The 24,047-nt window shown below is 43.9% G+C and overlaps 1 protein-coding gene across 2 annotated transcripts in view; it reads left to right on the forward strand.

Annotated features, from left to right (window-relative positions):
* The window catches only part of Vps13B (vacuolar protein sorting 13B), a 144,544-nt gene that overhangs the window by 66,611 nt on the left and 53,886 nt on the right, over positions 1-24,047 (forward strand). Inside the window, exons 26-35 of one of the 2 annotated variants that reach the window (XM_050180286.3) lie at positions 77-294; positions 1,996-2,136; positions 2,342-2,558; positions 3,194-3,327; positions 5,450-5,706; positions 9,081-9,228; positions 9,479-9,639; positions 11,041-11,237; positions 13,194-13,360; positions 23,771-23,904. In XM_050180286.3, coding sequence (XP_050036243.2) covers positions 77-294; positions 1,996-2,136; positions 2,342-2,558; positions 3,194-3,327; positions 5,450-5,706; positions 9,081-9,228; positions 9,479-9,639; positions 11,041-11,237; positions 13,194-13,360; positions 23,771-23,904 — 1,774 coding nt within the window. The remainder of the gene's footprint in view (positions 1-76; positions 295-1,995; positions 2,137-2,341; positions 2,559-3,193; positions 3,328-5,449; positions 5,707-9,080; positions 9,229-9,478; positions 9,640-11,040; positions 11,238-13,193; positions 13,361-23,770; positions 23,905-24,047) is intronic. The other variant, XM_055071753.2, reaches the window with a different exon arrangement.

Raw genomic sequence — 24,047 nt, forward strand, 5'->3', positions numbered from 1 at the left:
TACACACTGCCCCCATAGGGTCTGTAAGGTATTTTAAATAAATAAATAAATAATGCGGCTTACATGATCCTTGCAGGTACGACGCCTCAGAGGACTCGGACAGCCGTACTGGTGACGATGTCGCTATGGGTTCCCACCAGACCACACGAGGCAGTGGCAAGGTGGTTCCACTGGCCCGCCTAGTTGTGCTGCAGCCCCATGCTTTCCTGACATGCTCTTCTACGGAACAGCGAGCTGAAATGTCATGTTTTGACATACAGGTCGGCGGCGTGCCAACTGGGTTCCGGGCAACAGGTAGTTTCATTGTTCTTACTTCAGCTGCTGATATTTGTTTTTATTTTTCTTGCAGTTTACCCTGCGGTATAGATGTGTCACTAAATAAAAGTGTGGAGGCCCTCATCATGCGGAAGCTGTAGTAGTAGCTGTCCATGAGCCGACATGTGAAATGGTCTAATCTGTTCGTAGCAAACAACACTGCTAGAGCTACTCAAGGTGTTCAACTCTAGAGCTGTATCACTCAGTTTATTTCATAGCGTACTGGCTTTTATTCTCCGAAATCTCGTTCTGAACAACTTCCTAATTTGTTAGAAGTACAGTGGATAGAACTAATGTTATGTCAAATTGTGTATTGTTTATAAACATTTCTTGCTTCCACAATGTGACGCACTATGTTTTGGTTGCAAATGCAGGTGGTACACTGTGGAGGCTGTGCACAGAGTGTGGTTGTACCATTGTGTCATTCTGCTTGTTCCATAGTGAACAGGTCCAATTATGCGACATCATTGCTGTATTTACTTGCATAGTGATCGCACCCTTAACTTGCCACAGCGATATGTTGTGTGACAAGTCTAGCTAATGATGACTGTGCTTACCATCTGTCGAATGCTGTTGAATGCTGTCGAATGCTGTCGAATGCAACGCTAATGACTCTTCAAGACATACCAAGCGGTCTGCACGCACCAAACATTCTTAAACAGATGCCCCACTTCATTTCTTTCATCACTTTCTGCACTTCCATGAAAAAAAGAAGCTACAACCATACTTGCCTTGGCTTTGTTATTTGTAAGCGTTATAATGGTTGTGGTCAACAACAACATAAAAAGGCGCCTTTTGATTCTTCTCATCTGCACTCGTGGGCACGCAACAAATCGCGAGTGGTAACCATAGTAGCCACATTTACGCTGATATGTTAGAAGTGTACCCTATTCATACGCTGATGCTTGTAACACAGCTAAGGTATTCGCCCACCCTTAGCGGAAATGTGCCATATTAAGATAGTAGTGAAGACAAATGCCGCAGTTTCCACAGCGTGCCCGCCATGGGTTTGTATGTCACTGGCCGCTAAGCACGCCCATCTCTGTTTCTGTCCCCTTCAAAGTTGTCATGGCTACGTTATTGCCGCAAACTTGCTGATAGTAATGATATTATTCATTACTGATATGGAAGAAACTGTTTCAATGCGCTTAATGTATGCACGAGAAGAAAAAAAAATTGCATTCGGTGCGTTCGGCTTGCTCCACCGGCCGCCATTTTGCTTTGGTGTCCCGCACTGTTACAGCGGCAGCCGCCTATTTGTTGACCTGTTTTCTTTCGTAGGAAATTTAACCCGCATAATGATCACACCCCTGAATTTGCGTCAATTTTTTTTACAAGAAAGTGCTATCATTATGCGAGTAAGTATGGTATGTAATAATTTCTTCCTAATTACTTCTGTTACTTACTATGGAAATGTTACACTAAATTACCTTACACCCTCCTATGTCTGTCTTTCGTGTAGCATGCACTGTATTTTGGTCACAATTGTGGCCGGCGTGAAAAGTCGCTCTGGCTTCTGGAGTGTTGCCTGCTATGCATGATATGGAGTACAGGTTTAGGTGCACGTTGGAGGAACCCTAGGCAACCAAATTAATCGTGGGCTTTCTACTACGGTGCCTTTTGTAGCCACTGCGTCACTTTGGGACATTCAAACTCTGTCAATCCGCATGGTTCATGCAGGTCGCTGCCTGTCGGAGCTGGCCAGTCCAGGCACGTTTGTGGAGCCCTGGCTGGAGACAAAACCTGGGGAGCCTCATCCCAAGACTGGGATTCCACCGTCCCTCTTCACGCTCTCACTCCATGGCTTCCTCATGCCTCAGGGTGAGGCACACTCTGTCATGTGTCACTCTTGCCACTCTTAGCTTTTTGTGCATGTTTGGACTTCACTTCAGTGTGGACACTTAAAAGATGTGGAGTGCATTACCATGTTGGACAAACATTAAGAATCAGTGCATTCCTGAGACCTGCAAATTTAAGTGAGTGCATGTTCTAAAAGCTTTAACCTGGTTTCTTGCGCTTCCTGCAGTGACTTTGTGTGTGAAGGTTGGCCGGCCTCTGAGGGTGAACCTGAGTGCATCCAAGCTGGACCAAGCCCTGCAGTTTGCAGAGCTTGCCTCGCATCAGTGGTCGCACATCCAGGGCTGCTCCAGCACAGTTTGTCAGGACACACCTGCAAGCACTGAGACCAAAGGTGCACGGACTGGAGTAGTGGAGGCTTCCACTGCCTCTTCCGGTGAATGGAGGTCAGTTGTGCTGATGTTGCACTCAGTGTTATTCACACAAAACCAGTTTGAAAGCCTATATATTTCAGTGTATTGGTGGTCCACAAAAGTTATGTTTGGCATGACGATGCTCATGCAGGTCTAAAAGACAACAGTTAAATTGCTTGGCAGAACTTCTTGTAGCAGAAACATGCAGAACTTGACGAATTTCCTCGCGTGAATTGTTCCACGGATTGTTTCCTGACCTTCGCTTTGACCCGCCATGGCTATGGTGTGCTGCCACTGACCACAAGGTCACAGGTTCGATTCTCAGCCACCGAGTCTGCATTTTGGCGAGGGCAGAATACAAAGACGCTTGCATGTTTAGATTTAGGTGCAGAAGAAGGAACCCACAGTTAAAATTATTTGAGAGCCTCTCCACTACAGTGTTCTCTTGTAGCTTGCGTGTTGTTTTGGGTCATCAAACCCCACAATTTTATTCGACCTTTGCTTTCCTCGATTACAATGACCATTGGCTTCTTTGAAGAGAACAGAGGACACCTAGTTCTTAATTTGTGAGATGTAAAGAGCATTTAGTGCATGAACACTTCTTTTTCTTGACATAGACTAACTGTGGAAATGTTCATAAGTGTAATGTGGAAATGTGTACTATGCAGGCTGTCGACAAAACTGGAGATGGACCAGCTCGTCTTGTCCCTCGATGTTCCTGCGCAGCACCACCAGGCTTTTAAAATGGTGCTGGCCTTGGAGGGACACGCCTCCAACTTGGAAATCCTGTGCTCCTCCGAAGGTCAGTTTTGCACTTCCCACACTGCGTGGGATTTGGAATCTCTAGAGCTGCGAATGAATGTGCTGGCATTGGTGCTCCTGAATTTCCAACAAAAAAGAGTTGCATACTGCATCCAAAAAGTGTGCGTGGTGTCCGTAAGGTTAAAAAAAAAAGTCAACACACTTCAGCAATTCCTCCGGCTCCGAACTCATTTACTGCGACAGCATCAGGCTGTCACACTGGACAGCACCATGTTGTATCACTCTGCGCATTTTGTAGCAAACTGGCTTTTTATCTGTGGTGTCTTATGCTGAACAACTTCATAATTTATTAGAAGTACAGCAGCTGGAATTAATATTAAATCAAATCACATATTACATTGAAGCTGTTTATGGCTAGGGTTCCATGAAATTTTCATGTGTGCGAGCAAAAACTATCATCATCAGCAGTGGCTCGTGCCACTCCTCCTGCGTTCGTCATCTTCTTCTACAGCTCGCTCCGATGGCGCTCATCATGCCAGCGTTCCCATACTGCCCCTCCCTCCCTCTGCGAAGGTGCTAATGGCACTGGCCCACTGTTAGTCGATGCGGTGATCTTACTCTCAAATTGTTTGCCTCAATGTATTGTGAAATGAAAATGCTAATGTATATAAAGAGTGTGCATAACTAATGTATAACACGAATGAACGTGAATTCTTAAAAATAAATGTGTGTGCATACTGTAGTAGCTTCAACAAGGCGGCCCGACGCGGGACCTACGGCATGAGGCCTAACAGCCAGGGCATGAAGCTCTGCAAAGAAGAGCCGGACTGCTCGAGTCGGGGACTAAACAAAGAATTCCAGCGAGGGGAAACGCAGCACGTATGCTTACAGTGTTTGGCGCTGAGTGATACCCTGACATAACGATTCGAAACCGAAACAGGATATTACACATACCCTTCATCACAATGACCACTGATCAAGACAATAAATGCGTTCGTACCGTTGTTCAAAATTCTGTTTCGCCTTTTTGTCGTTTGCTACACAGCTCGCTGGTCATCCACCTTATAGAGTGGAATGTTTCATGATTTTTTATTGTTTGTATATATTTATTGCTTTTGGTACATGACACACAATGTTTTGGTTGCAAATGCAGGCTGTGCAGAATGCAACCTGTGCAAAGAGTGCGCATCAGACTCTTACAACAGGCGTTGTCATCTTGTCAAGAACAACTTCATTGCAATGCACACAGTGTCGTCCTTTTACACTACAGTATTTCCTGTTGTAGCCTTCGAAATGAAAAGAAACATTGACATCCATTCGTATGTAGCATGAAGCTACAAAGGAAACCCGCACAGGTTTCTCAAAAACAAAGGTTCGTAGTTGAAGAAAAATTCAATCTAATCCGTGATTCAAACCTGGGACCTTTGTAGCTTCGTGCTACATACAGGTAGATGTCAATTTTTCCTTTCATGAACCTTTCTCCACCTTGTGGAATTCCGCAGAACTGATTTGCCAACCTCCAAAATGCATGCACAAATGCCACCACTCTTAGAGTCTGTGGGGTGTGCCAAACCCCGCACAATTTACCGAGGATAGCACAGTGGTTAGCACATCCTGCTCCCAACTGCACATTGCCATAGGTGCTTGAGTACAAATCCTAGGGATGATGGTGGGCAAGCTTTATTTTTCTTCACCCTATGGTTGGTGTGCTTTAAAGAAAATTGCTTTCTTTGGATCTTTTGCCTGTTTTAGTGGTCAGTGGTTTGTGGTCGAAGGTTAAACAATGCGAAGGGTGCATGCTCTCGTGCAGCGGAGTTTGTCATTGAACCCAGACTATAATAGCTCTTTGAGACACACATGCTGTGTACATTTGTTACCGCTACAGATGCGCTGGCTTACGGCTCTGTTCTATGCAGAATTATGCAATGAAACAACAAATGCTACCTCAATATCATACACTACAGCAAATGTACATCGTCAAGGGCACCATTCCTTTAATCAAGCTAATAACTTTATAGAAGTCTCCAGCAATTTGCTTCCATTGGGAGTCATCATCGATGGTTTCTGCACAAATATTTCTTCGCCCCAAAGTTTGTGGAGTTGTCAAGGGGCTTCGTTTTGTTTTTCAGTTCCTGACTCTGGACGTGGCATTTTCCTCGCAGGTGTTCCATCAACCATTGAAAGCAAAAGTACACTATCATCACTTCAGCTCTATGCTCTCGTCGGTCAGCAGTGCATGGCTTTGGCGGGACCGTCAACCTTTGTCATGTGGACCGACAGCTTCTGGGAACAGCTCTCTGGTCTTCCAACAGCGCACAGTGTCCTGAGGGTTCACTGCGACATGCTTCCACTGAACGTTGGGCCCGCACAGTTGCTGCATTGTGTGATGGCAGCTCACCACGCAACACACCTTGTGGCTGTAAGTCCTGGATGAGTGACTTGTATGTTTCTTGATGGAAGTTTGAGCGCAACACATATTTATATGTACATCCTGTGCTAACTGTTTAAAGTGCAACTCCGCCAATTTTTGACCATGTCAATGTAATGGAATATTTAGGTTCCCAAGACCCCCCTGTCACGCATCTGATAGCAGAATTGTTACACAAATAATTTTATATAAACAAAAAAGTGCAAAAACGAAACCGAAACCTGATCAAGCAGCCAAGCGAACCTCTCCGTGTGACGTCACAAGTGTCTCCACCGGGAAAGGTGCGCAAGGCATGCCGGTCTCGTCCACTGGCAGCGAAGAGGGGATGCTCGGATGAATCGTGACCGTTCCAGACGTTCGAGAGACACTATGTCAGATACACCATCTCTTCAGATCTGTCAAATATTGACAGTTGTCATTCTGACGAATTCAGTAATTGCGAATTGCCGTTTGCATTCGACTCGCCACCACGAGAGCCAGCGCCCATGCGCTACATATCGTGCTGCTTGCTATTTTAGGTGTTTTACCCCTTCTCGGGGAAGTGCTTCGCATGCTCACTGTAAAATGTGGAGCATGACTTTCCGCATTTGTATCCCGCAAGAACGCCGCTGACACTCCAAAGCACTGAACGGTGCATTTGTTTATGTTGGCAGGTACAGCGACCACTCCTCATTCTCTTGAGATATAATGCTATAGCCGCTCATCTGTGACATCAACTATGTAATGTCAGAACATATCAAAACAGGCAGATCTTGTGCATGTAAGCACCGTTGCATCACTCTGAATCGCACTGATATGAGCGACTACACATCTTCGAAAACATTAGTGGGAGACCATAGTATGGGAGCGTTGTTATGCTGCCTACTTAACATTCTTCATATTCTCTTCATGCACACAATATGTTCTGTAAAGTGCACATAGATGAGGACTTTGCGAGAATGCGTGGTTTTCTCGCGGAAACTGTGATGCCAGTATAGACACCGTTGGCAGCAGGACTGCGCGATTGTTTACGCTGCTGTATCGAGGGGCCTATGCTTGCTGCCTGTTTGGGATACGAGGCAAGCAGTGCACCTCGAAAGCTAAATAATGAGCCTGCATGATAATATGTAAACATACACCCATGTTCGTAGTCACATTTATTTTAGGGAAATGCCGGTGAGTGCGGCGGACAGCTTTCCGTCAAAAACAGCAACGTACCGATGTTGATACTGCTTCGTGTCGTCACTTCTTGCTTTTTGTGTGTGCACTGTACGAAATGGCGAATGGTTTATTTCAAATCCGTACGGTCAAAACTGAACTGCAGAAGTAGTTTTCTTCATCCTGATGGCTTAATTAGCTTCATGTCAGTCGCTCAGGCCCGCCAGCAGCAGGCGCATGAACTATGTGACTGTGACATATAGGCTTAAACTCGGCTGAACACGATCGCCATCGGCTCAAACTGTGTGTGCGGATGGCGAGGGCTGAAGTTCGTGCAGCCTATGTCTACAGGGAACACAACTTCTCACAACAGCAACTTCTCATGCCATGCACCAGCTCACGATCGTCAATTCCTCGGTGCTCTCGTCACTATCGTCTGCATAATCCCAGCATGCTCTGCATGCAACACTCCTGACGTCATACACAATGTGGCTTGTAACTGAGGAGGAAGCAAGGTAGGGTGTTCGAGGCAATTAATTAGCTTCATTTGTAAAATATCTGTGCAACTCTCAAAGCAGCTTTTTGAGGACATGACGGAAGTGTTCAGAGGAACGTACCCAGTGAATTTCATCGACATTCGTTGGCATTGAAAAATTGCCGGAGTTGGCCTTTTAAGAGTTTGAGTACTGACCTTGAGGGTGGGGGCTATCAGAAGTTGCATGCTATTGCTTGTAACGGTTATATGCCTGGACATCTTTTTCCCCCTTTTTGTAAGGTTGTGACTGGAGGTACAAGTTATATGTAGCAACAAGTTAAAGTGTGTGAAAATACAACATATATACAACAAGTGCAGTGAAACCTCATTAAACCATTGTTGGTGAGAGCTTGGAAAAAGTATGTACTAAACGGTAATACTGCTTAATGGAAATAGCGTGAGATTGCTCACTTAGCTGTCAAAAATGGAACCCAGAGAGGCTGCGATGAAAGGACAAAAACATGCAGTGCTTATTCACTTTGCGCGACAAAAGTCTGTTATTTTCCTTTGATGCCGCTGCAGCCTAGCAGCGATGACAGCGGCCTCCAACTTACTGAAGCTGTCAGCCAGCTTTTCAGCCAGCCCCTTCTTCTTGGCAAACACTTGCATGGCAGATTCCTCATTGGCGTTGCATATTCTCTGTGCACAGGTGCGGTGTGCTGCAGAAGTCGTGGGGTGCCTCAATGGTAGTCAATGGTAGATCCTCGTCGCGTGCCAGCACCCACTTCTTCGTGCCACGTTCGACAGCACATACAATGTCCAATTTTTCTTCTACGCTGAGCACTTGGTGTTTTTTATCCGAGCTTCGGCATGATGCGAGTCCTAGCTTACACGACGCCACAATGCTCTGGCACAGCACCGAAATGATGGGGATGTTGATGTGGCTTTAGGGGCTTGGAGGCCCTTGTTCTGATCTCTGAGGCTTGTTGTTCTGCTGAGCCACCCGATGGGGACGATGCACCGCCGTGATTGTGTGACGAAAAGTGGAAATTCTACGTGTTAACCAATGCATACGCAATAAGCTGGTGTGGTTTATGTGGATACAAAACGCATTATGTTCAATGGCTGCTGAGTTGGGGATTTGGCTTTACTACTTTTAAAACGAAACTACTGTTTAAGTGGGTACGGTTTAATGAGGTTTTACTGTAGCTACAAGGACATAGCGTGTACAGCGTGTACAGCTTTAGACATTTAGCTGTTAGTGCTGAGTACATGCCTTTTTACTTATGAGCATTAGATGCATGAAATTTAAAACAAACTTAATTTAGTCTTACCATGCACTTATGAAGGTCAGAAAAATTTTTTTTGCATCCATGGTTGCAATTCAGTGCTATAGGGACTCCATGATTGCTCTGTGTAACAGTGTGCAACATTACTGTGCTGTATTTTTAGCACACTTTTTATGTCATAATTTGATGTTTTTGTGCCCATAGCCATCATTATATTGTTAGTAACAAAGCTGAGTTGATTAGTTAACTGTTCTTGCCTATGCTGCTGTATAAAGTAGGCCGGTCCCGAGTATATTTAACTGCAATTTGAATTCAGTTTTATAACGGAGACCTTTGCCGAAGTATGTAGCTTATATTGCAATGGAGTCAGCATTGCCTCTTCATCATGAGGTTTTTTTCATTATCAACTTTTATGCTTCATGCAACAGCTGTGGCACTGCATGATTTACTTATCTTATTTACAGTCTGTTGCAGAACGCCTTGAGAAAATAGCACCCCGTGGCAAAGTGAAAACTCCACTGAAAGCATCTTCTGCCACTGCCAAAGGTCCTCAGGGAAAATCTTGGTGTGATGACCTCCGCAACGGCAGCTTCCAGTACATCCAAGATGATGGCAAGTCTTAATTCTAGCAATCGGTACAGCTGAAACGTAAAAGGAAGGGGTCAACCAGGACAGACATGGACAATTGCTAACTTCTAACTACATTTTATTCAGTGAAACAGCATGATTATATATAGACAAGGAATTTCCTTTTGTGCCTCAACTTTGCCTATTATGGAATACCGACTAGCCCTGTCCCAAGCCTTGCTTAACTCCAAGAGATGCTTCATGTTCTGTTTGCACACTTGATCTCATGTTCTAGGCACTCCCAACCCGAATGAGATTGTCTTCCGGCGGCCACTGAAAAATGGGGACGCTGGTGTGATGACATGGCGCTACCCTGAGCCGCGAGTTTTGACTCGGGTCGATGTCTATCCCGTGCCGTTCTCATCGACGGTGACAATGGGCATTTCCCCTCCTCCTGTAAGTACAATGGGAGTTATGGCTCATAAAAGGGTTATTCGAAGAAGAACTTGTGCTGTATGCTGTAGAGAAGGGTGTAGCACTGTTCTTGAGGAGAGACCATCATGATCGTAAGAAAGATGTCACTTACACAAGCTCGTTACAACTGATGACACAAATGACAAAGTAACGCTTAAAAGAACACTAAATGCAAATATTAAGTCAGACTGAAGTGATGGATTGATGTTTCAACATGTTCAGTGTGTCAGTTCGCGAAAAACAAAGCCATCGTATGTAATAAAATGACGTAAGTAGAGGATTGGCACTGTCACTTTCGGAACATTGTTTCACTTTGGAACATTGATTTGGAACATTACTTTGGAACACCACTTTGGGAACATTGATTCAACATATCTTATTTAAATTATAAATAGGTCGACTTTCAGCTGCTCATAATCAAAAATGTAAAAAGAGAATGCAATTTGGCCGACCTTATTGCAGTTTTCTGCAGAACTCAGTGGTGGCACCTCAGTGAACCATTCTGTTTGCATTTTTAACAGGAGTGAGGTACTTTCCACGTACAAGTCCTTAGTTTGTCCACATACAGTAGCACAGGGAAGGGTATGAACTCCCAAGATAACCAACACAGCTTCGTAAGAGGGCCAGTTCACTATGGGCAGTAATTTGAAAACTGTGTGGCCCTTTTTGTTTTTACTTTCATTTATTTATTTATTTATTTATTGTTTAATTAAAAACATTTTGTGCTCGAACAGACAGGGGCAAGAAAATAAAGGAGCAACACAAGAAGCACTTGTCCTTGTGTTGCTCCTCTTTGTCCCTGTCTGTTTGCGTACAAAAAGTTTTTAAATAATGAATCTGTTCCAACTAGGCCAACTCGCTGTTATGCTTATTTATTGTTTTCTTTTTCTGTTGCAATTTCCTCTGCAACTTAATGTTGCAAAGTTTCTAGGAGCATAATCTAGCATTACATATTAAGTGTTTGCCACTAGTGTCTACATAATGACTATAATTTGTAACCTATTTAGATTGTTATGCACAGAACAACATTTTGTTCTATCTACATTAGCCACATAAATGATTGCTTCTATTTCCATACCTTTGACAATATTAAGTGGACTTTATTTTTTTTCTGAACAGTGCCTGTGCTTGGTGCTTGACTATGCTTTGATGTCACAAATGCAGCTGAAAAGTTCTTGCAACAGGCTATCGCTTCAGAAGTAATGGATGCTAGCTTGTACATTATCCATGGTGCTGACAGTGCAGTTCAGGAGTTCTGCAATGTATACGAATTGATAGTATGAACTCTTCGCCTTCTGAAGGTGCAGAAGTACAAGCATGTCCCATTATAACAATGGTTTAAGGTTTCTGTTGTTTCGGCTTTTCTCCGGCTCCTTGCTGCAGGCGTTACAGTGCAACCTTCAGTACTGGGACCCCTGCCAAGAGATCTTTGTGACGTGCCAACAGTTTGAGTTGTCAGAGAGTGAGCCGTGCTTTCTGGAGCTGCCAGCGCTGGCATTCTTCGGGGATCAGCCCCCACCTGTGGCAGTTGCAGACACTTGGAGGGTTGTCATCCTTCCTCCTGAGCATCCAGCTGCAAGGTCTGGTGCACATTTTGTTTGTGCCTGCAGTTAGCAATTGTCAAATCACCAAAGCTAAGCAGTGCTAGGCTCAGCCAGTCTTTAAGAAGAATGATTGGAAATGCTGAGTATTTGAGGCACCTGTTCTACCATGGTATAGTTCAGTTATTGATTTTGAGTGAGATAAAAAGTCAAATGGGGCATCTGGAGCTGTTAGACTAGCGACAGGCTTGACATGTGACTCCAGGTGAGATAGTGAGGGATGAAACAAAGGGAGTGAAATAAAAGCAAATCACACACACACGCTTAGACATACACACGAAACAAAATCTACTAACACGAGAACTATTTACAGAGTCTCATAGAGGCCTGAATCCCGCAGGGATGCCATAAGCTCCTTAGTGGGACAGCCACACCAGGGCAGCAGCTTCAATAGGCTGTGGAAGGAAGCATTCCCATTTTAATAGAGAGAAGAATGTGCTTTCGAAGTTGAAACCCTCACCTGTGTTGGTGTGTACTCCACGAGAGGAGACTACAAAGGCTGAAGATAACCTGCTAATAGCTCAGCCTAGTGCAAACAGCACCAGGCTGGACTCGCAAAAGTGGCCTTTCTTATGTGTTAACTGCCCCTTCAAGCTTCAGTGTGAACAACAACTACACAGTGAGAGTTTAGTGTTGGACTGTCACATTAAGGCAATGCTGAAGCAAACAACAAGTGCCTTGCAGCAGTATCTTGCTGATTTGAACATGCCTGTGGCTAAAACAGCACTGCAAGTAATGCAGGCTGCGGAGATGATGCTGGATGCTCTCCATTAGCCTAAAGCTCTGCTATCGTGTGTGTGTGTGACATCATAGACTTGTTCCATCAACACCTTCTCCTCTTACCATCTGTACCATATTCCACTTCCCTCCACATGGAATAGCAAATGAGAAGCATTGAACTCTCTCTCTCTCTGGTGCGTGCACATTTCAGAGCAAGGAGACTGTCATGGTCAGTGAACGTCCTGCAGCTCAAGTCGTGTATTGTGTCGTATGTCTATAGAATTCCTTGAGACAGCAATACACACTCTGTTGTGGGCTAGTTGGTTGAAACTGAACAAGTGACGTACTGCGCGAAATGCAATAAGAATGGTGGAAAGAGGGATGGGAAATAGCGCAGACTACCAGTTTTTATTTGTAGTGTATGCTCTGCCCTATCTCACTTTCCACCTTTCTACTTGCATTTTGCAAGAGGGACACCATGAAGGGAGTAGGAAAGAGAAAGAATCAGGCCACACAATACTTTAGTGGGTCGCAGCCAGAAGGCCTGTTCATGACTTGTTCTTTGACCTTTACTTATGATCTAGTGAATGTCTGTCAAGCTGAATTTACGATAAGACAGTAAGACTTCCAGGGCCTTTTCTGACAATGTAGTGACATTCTTTACTTGTCAAATTGCGTTAAATGAAGGTGAGAACCCGTACTACTGGCAAGCATCAGAGTACTTTAAATAATTTACCATAATACTTGTTTTTACAAACCAGGTTCAATTTTGGTACTTAGGAGGTGGATGCTTCTTAAGGTCATGATACATTGGCTTGCTACACTCCTGCAATCACTGAAGCTACCAAACACAAGCACAGCGAGGAAAAACATGCACAGCACTCTTGCCATATTGCTACACAATGTCACGAAATTTTGCTGTGTGTCATGACATCAGGATAGTGCTGATGATGCCAGGCCCAGCATTTCAGGATCAACTGTAGTATAAAACAAAATATGTTATAAGTGTTTATTTTCATGCTTGCTAAATGTCATTCTTTTTTTGTGCGAGAAACATGCAGTAGAGTTACTACATCTTTGAAAATGTGTGCCAATGCTCCTGCAAAGGATGTGTACTGTATCTAACATCACTGCAACAAGCTCTAAGTTTATGCATCAAGGTAAGGCACTTAGGCTGTGAACCTGTCTTTTCTTTTTTGTCAATTGAAATGTCAGCAGGGGCAATGAAGAGCCAACTTCAGGAACTGCCATGTCTCCCTTGGCGTTAGCGGCCTGCATGCGTGTGGACTCTCACTTTGACCCAGCGCTGGTGCCCCGTCTGAGAGCAAGTGTGGCCCTCGATGCCTGCGTTGTCACCTTGAACGTACTGACCGATCAAAATGGTGAGCTCCAATGCGTGAAAGCACCGTGGAAAGCACTTAGGGTTACCACCTATGATGAGAGAGGAAAAAAAAAAACTTCACCAAGAACGGAGACAGAGAAGGGCGGGGGGTCTTTTCTTACAAAATTAGTCCAGTCGAATATCGACAATTCCAACTCGAAAGGGCCCAAAAATTTGTTGGAATTAAAGGAAGGACTTGTTTTTGAAATATTCATGCAACATAGCATGATGCACGAGCGGTATGAATCCTGAAATATCATAGGCACGCAAGCACACATCGAGCGAGGACCACGAAACTGCCCATACCGGCTAACACTCACTTCCCGATAACAGCAGAAAAGGAAACTTCAAGGAGCAGGCTAAGCCGGTGCCCGCGGAGACCATCAAAGATGACGGAGTTACAAGGGAGTTGAGAGGGAGGGTGAAGGGAGTGTAGTTGCGAGGAAGGGTGGGAGGGAAGAATACTTGCTTTCCCACCAGCTTGCTGGATGGCGCTAACTACCTCTGCCACCTACTGCCACCGAAGCAGCGAAGTTGCTGAGGCCAGGACTGGGCCTCTACTGCTACTTCCCTCTACATGCTCGCATGTTTTTTACTTCGTCTGCTGACAGGTCGACGCTGTGCTTACCTTGTTCGTCCTGCGTTCTTAACATGAGCCATGTCTTATCAAGACAATGAAATCGTTGCTCTGATCATAATCATGTTGGTGTGCTCCTTTCTGTTGAGGCATCGCCGCGTTCAAAAGACAAGGACAATGAGGTACTGGGTGTCGCCTTCGCGTCCTTGTATTCAGGGTCTGCCTTGTCGTACAGAATCGGATATGGCGCACTGTCTCCCACAACCATTCCACTGGAACATCTCGGTTTAGACCCGTCATTAAAAAAAAAAAAAGCGTGAACTAGACCAACCAAACCAACCAAAGCAAGTGTGAGCGAGAGCTGATGCGAGCAGGCAATAGTGCAAAACAAGCAGTCCCCCTCAACCAGACGCGACTATGAATAGAGTGGCCAGGTGGGTCCGCATGATACCAATTTCCCGCACCTACGTCACTGTAGGGGCCACTCTTATTGATATCCTCTGCTCGTGGCTCACTTGCCGCCGCGACGAGCCACGAAAAATCAGCCCAGGGCCGATCCCTCCGGCGGCGCGCATTTTACTGCTAGCGTGGCTGGGGCATATTCAGCACTATGCAGAAACGGCGACCTTGCCACTTGAGATGGGGTGAAATTGCTGCCACATTCTACCCCCGCCCTACTGAGCACAGTGTTGAGGGGTTTCTTCTAAGCCTTTCCTCTATGGCGGGGTCAGAGCAGTGCTGGTCGGAGGTACTGCCACATGATTTGGCGTGCTGCTGAGAGCATTGTTGGAGTGCACTATGTTTGAATTAACCATCGCAAATGCTTGTGCGTTCGAATTACTGGGTGTTTTTGCCCATTGGTATACACTGACTTTGATGGGACCACGGCGTCAGTTCGAATAAACCGGAAGTTCGAATTAAGTACGTTCGAATTAACGAGATTTGGCTGTAATATCCCCATTCAGAGTGCTAGGGAATATAAATACCTTGGTCTTGTTTTCACACCCAGTGTGTCTTAGCCGAAACACATAGATTTGATAACATTTGAAGCACTAAAGAGTTAGGCTATCTGAGCCGCACATTGACCTCGGCCCCAAGGGATACTAAACTAATTCGGCCTCTACTAGAATATGCTTCTCTTGTGTGGAATATGCACAAGCAATGCGACATTAATCAAATCGAGGACATCCAAAAGAAAGCAATTCACTTCATGTACAGCAGGTTCGATAGGGATTTTTCACCTTCTGTAAGCTTCCTTCCCGAGGCTTGCAACCACTCTCAGATCGCCGACGCATGGAAACGCTAAAATTTCTTAATTGCATTTGAACTCCTCTTGCTGGATTTCATCAGATAATTAATTACCCAACTCCTGCTGAACCATCCAATACTAGAAGTCACCATCACCTAAACATTGCGCCTTATTTTGCCCAAACAGACACTTTTATATACAGTTTCTTTCCCCACGTATTGAATATTGGAATTCTTTGTATAGTAATACTCGTTCTCTGCCTTTAAACTTATCTTTTGCTACTATTGGATAGGTAGTTAATATTTTCATTCCGTCTGTATTCTTCATATTGCCTGTGTTATTTGTCATTGTTCTGCTTTTCATACCCACTCCTGCAATAGCCCAATAGGGCCGCAGTGTGTACAAAAAAAAAAAAACTCACGATATACAACAATACAAACAAACCAAAACAAAATAAAGTGGCGGTACACCTATTACTATGAACTTCGCTTGATTAAAATTTATTGGGAAGCTTTTATAGAAATCTTGGTACACTTTTAGAATCTTTGTGCTATTGTTGCATCAATTACTTGTAATGTGTATTCAGGACCTATGAACAATGCAGCAATACATGAAGGTCTAGATGGCAACAGAATACATGATACTGTAATTAATGAAGTAAGAATGAATTTGTTTGTAACTCAGTTGTCCACTATGTATGAATGTCTGACAGTGCTCTTACAATGCAGCTTATATTGTACCAATTTAGGGAGAACTGCAAATGAGGTATTGGTACAGGGGTCCAACTGGCAGCTGGCCCTTTGAAGGAAAGACATGTTGTGCAAGTGGGAAACCAGGCAGGTGGCAACCATAAAAGCACTCTATTGCATTCATTCATTCATTTTAGAAAACACCACAAATTAACAAAATCTACATAAAGATAGCTAAAATAGAACCTGAACTTTACCACTAGCAGCAGTATGTTCCGCCATGACTTTGCAACAACTTGTTTTCATGGCTCATTGATTGCTATGATTGCTGGGTAACAATTTTTGCTGCAGTAACGTAATGCGCATCTCAAAGCCAGGTAAAAAAACAGCTTTCATTGTTGACAGTGGTGTCAATATTCTACTGCCATGGCTCTCTGGAATCTTTTTCTAAACTTGCTTTAAACAGTGTACGTATGTGATATATCTAGAGCTCCCTTCTAGTTCACTGTGTATATAGAGTGCTTATGAGGTGGCTGCGTATTTATCACTTTTGTCAAAATTGTTTTTATCTGAGCCACCCATTGACAGGTGACAGCCCTTTGGTATCGAGCTTCCACTAGAGTCCTTCATTGCTACTAAGAAAGCTACACTTTTGCACAGGTGCCTGAAGCAACTACGGGGTTTTTCTGAAGTAGCTAGTTTTGTAGCTAGGCTATGAGTACAGCAAGAGCCAAAATAACCCAAAATAGCTACTACTATAATAATTACAGCATTTACTCCATTCTAACATGCCCTCAATTTGTAATGTGCACCCAATTTTCACAGCCATAAGCAAAAAATGAAATTGTCCTTGACTTTTAACACACACCCCTGTGGCATTTGAGATACTGCATTTCTTAAACGCCTTGCAGGCCATGGCAGCCTAGCTGTAGTATCTAGAATATGATACTATATAGCCTGGTCAACATAGAAAACATACATGAAGCTACGGCAGCTTCTACAGCTGCAGAAAACTGTGGATTGGATTGGATCACAGAAATGTTTCATGCCAACGATGGTAGCTTGTTACTATTGTAGTTTTTGTTTCATACCTTAAGGGGGGACGCGGGGATCAACTATGGAAAAACTACCCAAAAATCACTTTTTAGAAAGTTGCAGATTCCGAATCTTTGACCCCTTTTCTATAAGTTTTCCAAGTATTTCCGCTGAAAACGACTGCTAAGTACCATAAATAAATATATACACCAGGCAATACAGCGAAAATTTCGTGAAAATCGGTGGAAAAGTCGCGGTTTTCGAGCGCCCCTAGCTCCGGAACGGCAGTATGCGGCGCGGCCATGCTGGTACCGTTGAAAAGCGCGCCTCTTCGCCTTTTGACGCCCCTCTTTCATTTCCTGATAGAGAGAAGAGCAAGCATAAAAACATAAAAAGTCTGAAGGTCGCGGAGCTGCTTGTTACGGCCGCCGATTGGCTTGCTCCGTCACGTGCGTTCTATGAGCCGCCCCATTGGCCGGGTCTGGAAGCGAACTGCTGCGGCTTCTGCTTCTCCCGTTTCTTCGCGCGCTGGCTGTTGCGCCTTTGTTTACGTGTTAGATATTCGAGGTACACCGCCGCTTCATCGCTTTATTCCGATTTGAGTTTTCTATTTCATTTTGTGGTTTCGAGCATGACCGGGCGGACGTGGACGACGAAATACGCGACCAAGCACCGCTTCGGCAGCCGCAAGCGCAAGCCGCCGAACATCCGAACGATAAGTAGTCCTAGCAGAGATGTGTCCGCGCGCTAGCTTGCAAGAGAGACTGTCGATGCATTGCCGGGCAGTTCGCAGGCTGTTGCAGCCTTGAGCTCCAATGGTGATGATACCGAACTAATAACGGCCGTTTCCGATGCTTCCGGGCCTGCGACGTCCCGTAAATACTCCGCGACGTACCCCGATTGTGCCACCGCCGTCACCAAGATGAACGACGAAAGTGCGGTCCTAGCGCGTGCGTCTGCCGGCCGTGAAAACGAACCGTGCATCAGCAACGGTCGCACCATACAGTTGCATCTTGAGTCACAATTCATCTTGTCGGAGGTGTTGAATATGACCGCCGCCACTGTCCGCGCGTCACTTGGTTCTGTGCCGGCAACCGAACGGAAGATAGGGTTTACGGCGGGAGGAGCATGCTCGGTGGTGACGGACTCAAGCGAGTCGAGCGGCTGAGAAAGATGCCTTGAGCAAGAAGAGGGCACAAAAAGCACATGAAAGCAAGCATAAAAGATCCAAGAAGCGAAGAGATCAACCTGACACCTGCACCTACAAGGCCGGTGGTTTCTACTCGAATAAACATGGCTCAAAACTTCGAACACCTTTTTCTCAAAACTTTTTTCTGCCACCAAGGTCAACTTGCAAAGCCAATATCTCAGCCACTGTTATTTATTTATTTATTTATTTATTTATTTATTTATTCAATACTGTCAATCCCGTCAGGGATCGTAACAGAAAGGGCATTCAAAAAAGTACACTGACATACAAACATGACAATAATAACGGTTTGGAAATGCACATTAATACACAGAATAAACTTATACATCAGTAGCAGTAAGAAAATATACAATCAGGTTCACGCTGCAAGATTTGGGTTGGACAGATAAATGTGTTAAAATGCAAAACAAAGGTAGTAACCATGTGATACTGACAGTAAACAAAATAATTACTGAGATGTGAGTAGATCGTTTTCAACAAGCGTGATAAAAGCAGTTAGTGAGGAACTATTAACAGAGCCCACGTTCAAAGCGTTCCAATCGCGTATAGTCTGTGGAAAGAATGAGTACCTGAAAGTGTCAGTGCGGAATGAATACTCGTTTAGTGTGTGTGGGGGGTTATGACGTGTTTTCCTCGTTTGAGATTTCGTTATGTATCATGAGGTATCCAGATTTAATTGATTATTTATGAGTTGGTAAATGGTTTTAAGGCGCGCTAGTTTTGCTCTGTTTTGGAGGGTTAGCATCCCGGCTTGTTTGAGTAGCTCTGTCGGTGAGTCTGCTAGCCTATGTTTGTTAAATATGTATCTGAGCGCCTTTCTCTGAACGCCTTCAAGTTTTTTGATCAGCTTGTTAGTGAAAGGAAACCAAACTACGTTTGCATACTCTAGTACCGGTCTGACAAATGTTTTATATGCTAGTAACTTTATATCAGATGGTGCTAGTCTGAGGCGTCTATTAATGAAAAATAACTGTTTTAGTGCGGTTGCCGTGACTTTGTTAACGTGAGCATCCCATCTGAGGTCAGAGGTTAGTAATATGCCTAAGTATTTGTATTCACAGACAGAAACGAGAGGAATGCTGTTTAGTGTGTACTGAAAGAGTGATCTATGTTTTTTTCTAGTTACAGATAATACAACAGATTTATTAACGTTAATAGTCATCTGCCAATCTTCACACCATTTGGTTACTGATGCTATGGCGTTATTTAAAGCTATATGGTCGGCGACAGAGTTAATTTCCTGATATAGCACGCAGTCATCGGCAAAAAGTCTAATGTTGTTAAAGATGTTAGCAGGAAGGTCGTTTATAAAAATTAGGAATAACACTGGGGCTAAGACGCTTCCTTGTGGTACACCTGATGTGACATCAGCTGTTACGGATTTCTCGTTGTTAATTTCGACAAACTGAGTACGGTTAGTGAGGTAATCAGTAATCCAGTCTAAAATCGGGCCAGTTCCTAAAGTTAGTTCAAGCTTCCTAATAAGTTTTGGGTGTGACACACGGTCGAAGGCTTTCGAAAAGTCTAGGAAAATAAGGTCAATTTGTTTTTGGTGATCAATAGAGGTGGTTACGTCATGCACGAGTTCAATTAGTTGAGTAACGGTAGAAAGTCCCTTTCGAAAGCCATGCTGGAAAGGCGTTAGAATTTGGTTATCTTCTAGATAGGTTGTTATGTGCTTTAAGATGATGTGTTCAAGTAGCTTGCATATTGTGCTGGTTAGTGAGATTGGTCTGAAGTTTGAAGGATCTGATTTGCTTCCTGATTTATGTATTGGTGTTATTTTCGCTGTTTTCCATTCTTTAGGAAGGGTGCAGGATGACAGGGATTTGTTAAAGAGTATTACTAAAAACTTCGCAATCCACTCGGCATATCTGCGCAGGATTGTGTTAGAAATGTTATCAGGCCCCGATCCTTTTTTAGTGTCTAAATTTAGTAGTAGGTTTAAGACTCCAGTTTCGGTCACAGTAAGGGGCCCTAGTTGCTTGCCGGTGCAGGGGCTATTGCGGGGTGCGTTTCCATCGTCTGTAGTAAAAATGGAACAAAAGTAGTTATTCAGTGTGGTTGCAGTATTTCGATTTTCCACCGAGGACGGGTGACTGTCATTATGTACTTTAGGATTTAAGTAACGCCAGAACTTCTGGGGAGAATCTTTTAGGAAATTTGTTAGCGTATTTGAAAAATAGAATGCTTTAGCTAGTTTGATTTTAGATTTTAAATCGTTAGTGGCTAATGCTAATTTTTCGGCTGTTCGTTCTGATGGGCGGCGCCGTTGCGTTTTTTTCAGTCGCCGGACCTTCCGTTTGGCATGAATTACAGTTCGAGTAATCCAAGGATTATTCTTTCGCGTTACTTTAGTCTTAGTAGGAACGAAATTAGTAATACAATATGATAGAATATTTTTAAACCTATGCCATAGAATTTCCATATCGGTATTAGTGTCATCTGAGAGTTGACGGAACAATGATAGCTCTTCAGATAATGTGTCAAGAATGCTAGTGTCGTCAGCTCGGCTGTAGTCAGGAAATGTTATTGTTCGGGATGAGGGTGTAGTGTAATGAAACGGGACGGAACACATTATTAGTTTGTGGTCAGACAGACCTTCAAGTACTTCTACATTCGCGTCATGATGAGGGAAATGATTGCTCAAAAACACTAAATCCAATATGTTAGAGCTAGTTCCTTGTACACGGGTAGGTTCTGTTACGATCTGCGTGAGGTTGAAGGAAAGCATCATATCGAAAACAACTTCCGCGCAAGGTGAATGATGTTGCAGTGTACTCCAGTCGATATCAGGAAGATTGAAGTCACCTAGACGTATTAGTCTGGTGCTCTTAACATGACGTTGTATATAAGTACATAATAATTGAAATATGTCTGAATCAGAACAAGGGCTGAGATAAACGCATCCAACTATGATATCGCCGCTAGAAAAACGGAGTTTGCAAAAAATCGCTTCCACCCCTTCAACTTCAGGCATTGTAAGGAAAGGGACTTTATCTTTTATTAACAAAGCCACGCCTCCACCACGTGTCGGTCTGTCCTTACGAATTATAGCGTAGTTTGGGGGAGTTATTTCAAAATTGTTAATGTCTTTTGTTAGCCAGGTTTCCGTAATGGCTAGGAAGTCCGGCTCGAAACCCACTAGTAATGTTTCAAGGTGACCGAGCTTGTTGACAATGGTACGCGCATTTATGTTCATGAACGTTATTTGGGACGTTGCTGGTGGCGTGGGCGAAGGGTTCGTGCTTCTGTGTCCTGGTTTTTTGTTTGGTTTGAAGCACTTGTAACAAGGCACACGTCTTTTTTTACATCGTCCCAAAAATATAGCTCCCCGTTTATCTTTAGTTTGTCGTAAACGAGAGAGACTTTATCGCCGGAATTTTTTTTTTGTTTGCCGTATTTCCACAAGTTTCTTCTAATGTCGCGAACGCGGGGTGAAAAATCTTCACTGATGGCAAACGCAGTCCCCTTTAGTTTGTGACAGTTTCGCAAAACTTTTGCTTTGTCCCTGAAATCTAGAAGCTTCAGAATTATTGGCCTTGTTTTGTTTTCTTCCGGCCTACCTAACCTGTGAATCCGTTCGATCGCGACTTCATCCAATTTCAAGGAATCTTTGACAACCTTTTTATTCACAGAGCGCTCCAGGGACTCGCTATTTTCATCTTCTTCTTCTGACATGCCATAGACTATGAGATTCGACCTTCTGGAGCGATTCTCGAGGTCGTCTAGCCTTAGTTCCAAGGATGACACCACCTGCTGTAAATTGGTTACCTGTTCCGTACATGAGGAAAGCTTGTCTTCTAGGAAACTTAAGTGCTCTAATTTGTTGTCGATTGCTGTTAGTCATTCTTCTTTTATTTCTTTTATATCCTCTGCAATCTGTTTCAGCTGTCGTGAAAGTTCCGCCATATCGGGTCCAGGGTTAGTTTCAACATCGCCGGCAAGCAATAGTAACTTCGTTATGTACACTACGTCAGACATTGTATCGAGAAGTACCGCAGGGCACGGCAGCACGACAAGACAACGCTCGCTAGAACGAAAGCATTTTCCAAAACGCTTTCTTACCTGCACGAGGAAGACAAGCGGATTATTCATCTGTGCGCAAGCCCAGCTGCCGTGCCCTTTGGGTTGCGATGCCTCGTTGACAGCCTTTATAGTCCAGGTGGCCCGCAGCGCCGCTTCACACGACTGGTAGACTGCACTGTTGTTGCCGCTAGGAGTTGACGATGGTACTTCACGGAAACCATCCGAAGATAGTAATATCGTAGGCGCCGAACAACTGTCATTCTGGCGCAGAAGCAAATGGGCGGCTTGGAAGTGTTGACACGGTTGTTGGTTTCCCGCCGGTATCACCAGCAGGCTGGCGATGAACTGCACGAGGAAGACAAGCGGATTATTCATCTGTGCGCAAGCCCAGCTGCCGTGCCCTTTTTACACCGTTTGTTTTGTTACACTCATTGTGCACCACTGCACACAGTGACATGTTTTGTTTTCAAAATAGTTGCTTCAATAATTTGTTATCTTTTGTTTTCACAGTCGAGATTTTCATGCAACTGAAGTAGCTAACTAGGAACGAAAATATAAAAAAAATCTGGTAGGCTAAAAAAATTTCAGGAATGTCACTGTGTGGAGGATACATATAGGAGTGCTATCAATGTTTGCTTGAACTCCTACCATCAATATACAGGTGTGCAGGCATTTTGCAAAAATGAAAGCAGAAAAATTTTGTAAACAATAAAGTACTTCGGATATTGCAGCCATATTTTCACAGTTTTGTTTATGTGATATTATTAACACGTGTGCAAAATTTCATCAAAATCGGCTGGTAAATAAAAAAGGTTGCTTTGATCCCCATGTCCCCCCTTAATTTAACACTCATGTCAGTATTTAGTAAGTTTTACTGAGAGAAAAAAAAAGTGCACATTAGAATTGAGTAAGTACAGTACTACTGTTGTGTCATAATGTGGTGCAGCTAGAATAGAGTGGTTTATGTGGAGTAATAGTGGGGGGGGTGAAGATATGTGTGGGCAATGCACTAATGACATTATGACGTCACTTGGGTACATTGTTACCATGATAGTTCTACCGATTTGTTTAAGCAAAGGTTCACTGTGGTGAGCTGTTATCCTGCGTGCATGCTAGTTATCAAAGAGGGTTGATTGGATTTGATAATTAATCGGTTAAAGTAAAGAAGCCCTTGGCTTTAGACAAGTGCATAACTATACCATGATGTCATCAGGGACGTGTTCATATGGGGACCTCCAGCTTCCACATGTGCAACTGTGGTCATTTTCCTTGATTTTTGATAGTTTCTTCGTAGATTCTGTTTTGCAGGAATTCAATACTACACTCTGGAGTATTGGGTGAGTAATTAGTTGTAATCTGAGTGTTGAAGCAATCTAAGCAAGTAACAGTTGTAGCGTGTTTACTTTTCTTTTGTGGAAGAAGACTCTTTGGTACTATTGGGGTATTCTGACATATTGCTGCTTGTTTTTGTTAATTGTTCAGGAGCCAGTAATCATTTGTGTTATTTTAACTCTTTGTGATGGTTAAAACTAAAATGACTAGGACTGTGTTATCTTTTCTGCCAGCGTATGTTGTCGAGTTGTTTCCCAATAGTTTATTTCGTGCTCATCTACTGGTTCCAGTTCCTTCAGCAGCGCTGTGGCCATTCAAGTGGGATCATTCAGTGGCAAGCCCCGCCAACCTCGACTTTGCCATGCTGTCCATGGACCACTTATGCCTTTCCTACACCGGCTGGGAGCACCGCATTAACCTTGGGGTAGGCAAGAGCTGCCTGTATTCCTCACTATTGACATGCCATTGCTAGTCTATGCCGAAGTAGCTGTCTGGCTTTTGTTTGCCTGTTAACACCGAGCACAGGGCTTTGCGCGACAGGTGTTTCGGGCATTTCTGCCTGGTGTG

The sequence above is a fragment of the Dermacentor andersoni genome, chromosome 7, assembly GCF_023375885.2.
Source record: "Dermacentor andersoni chromosome 7, qqDerAnde1_hic_scaffold, whole genome shotgun sequence".
Lineage (NCBI taxonomy): Eukaryota > Metazoa > Arthropoda > Arachnida > Ixodida > Ixodidae > Dermacentor > Dermacentor andersoni.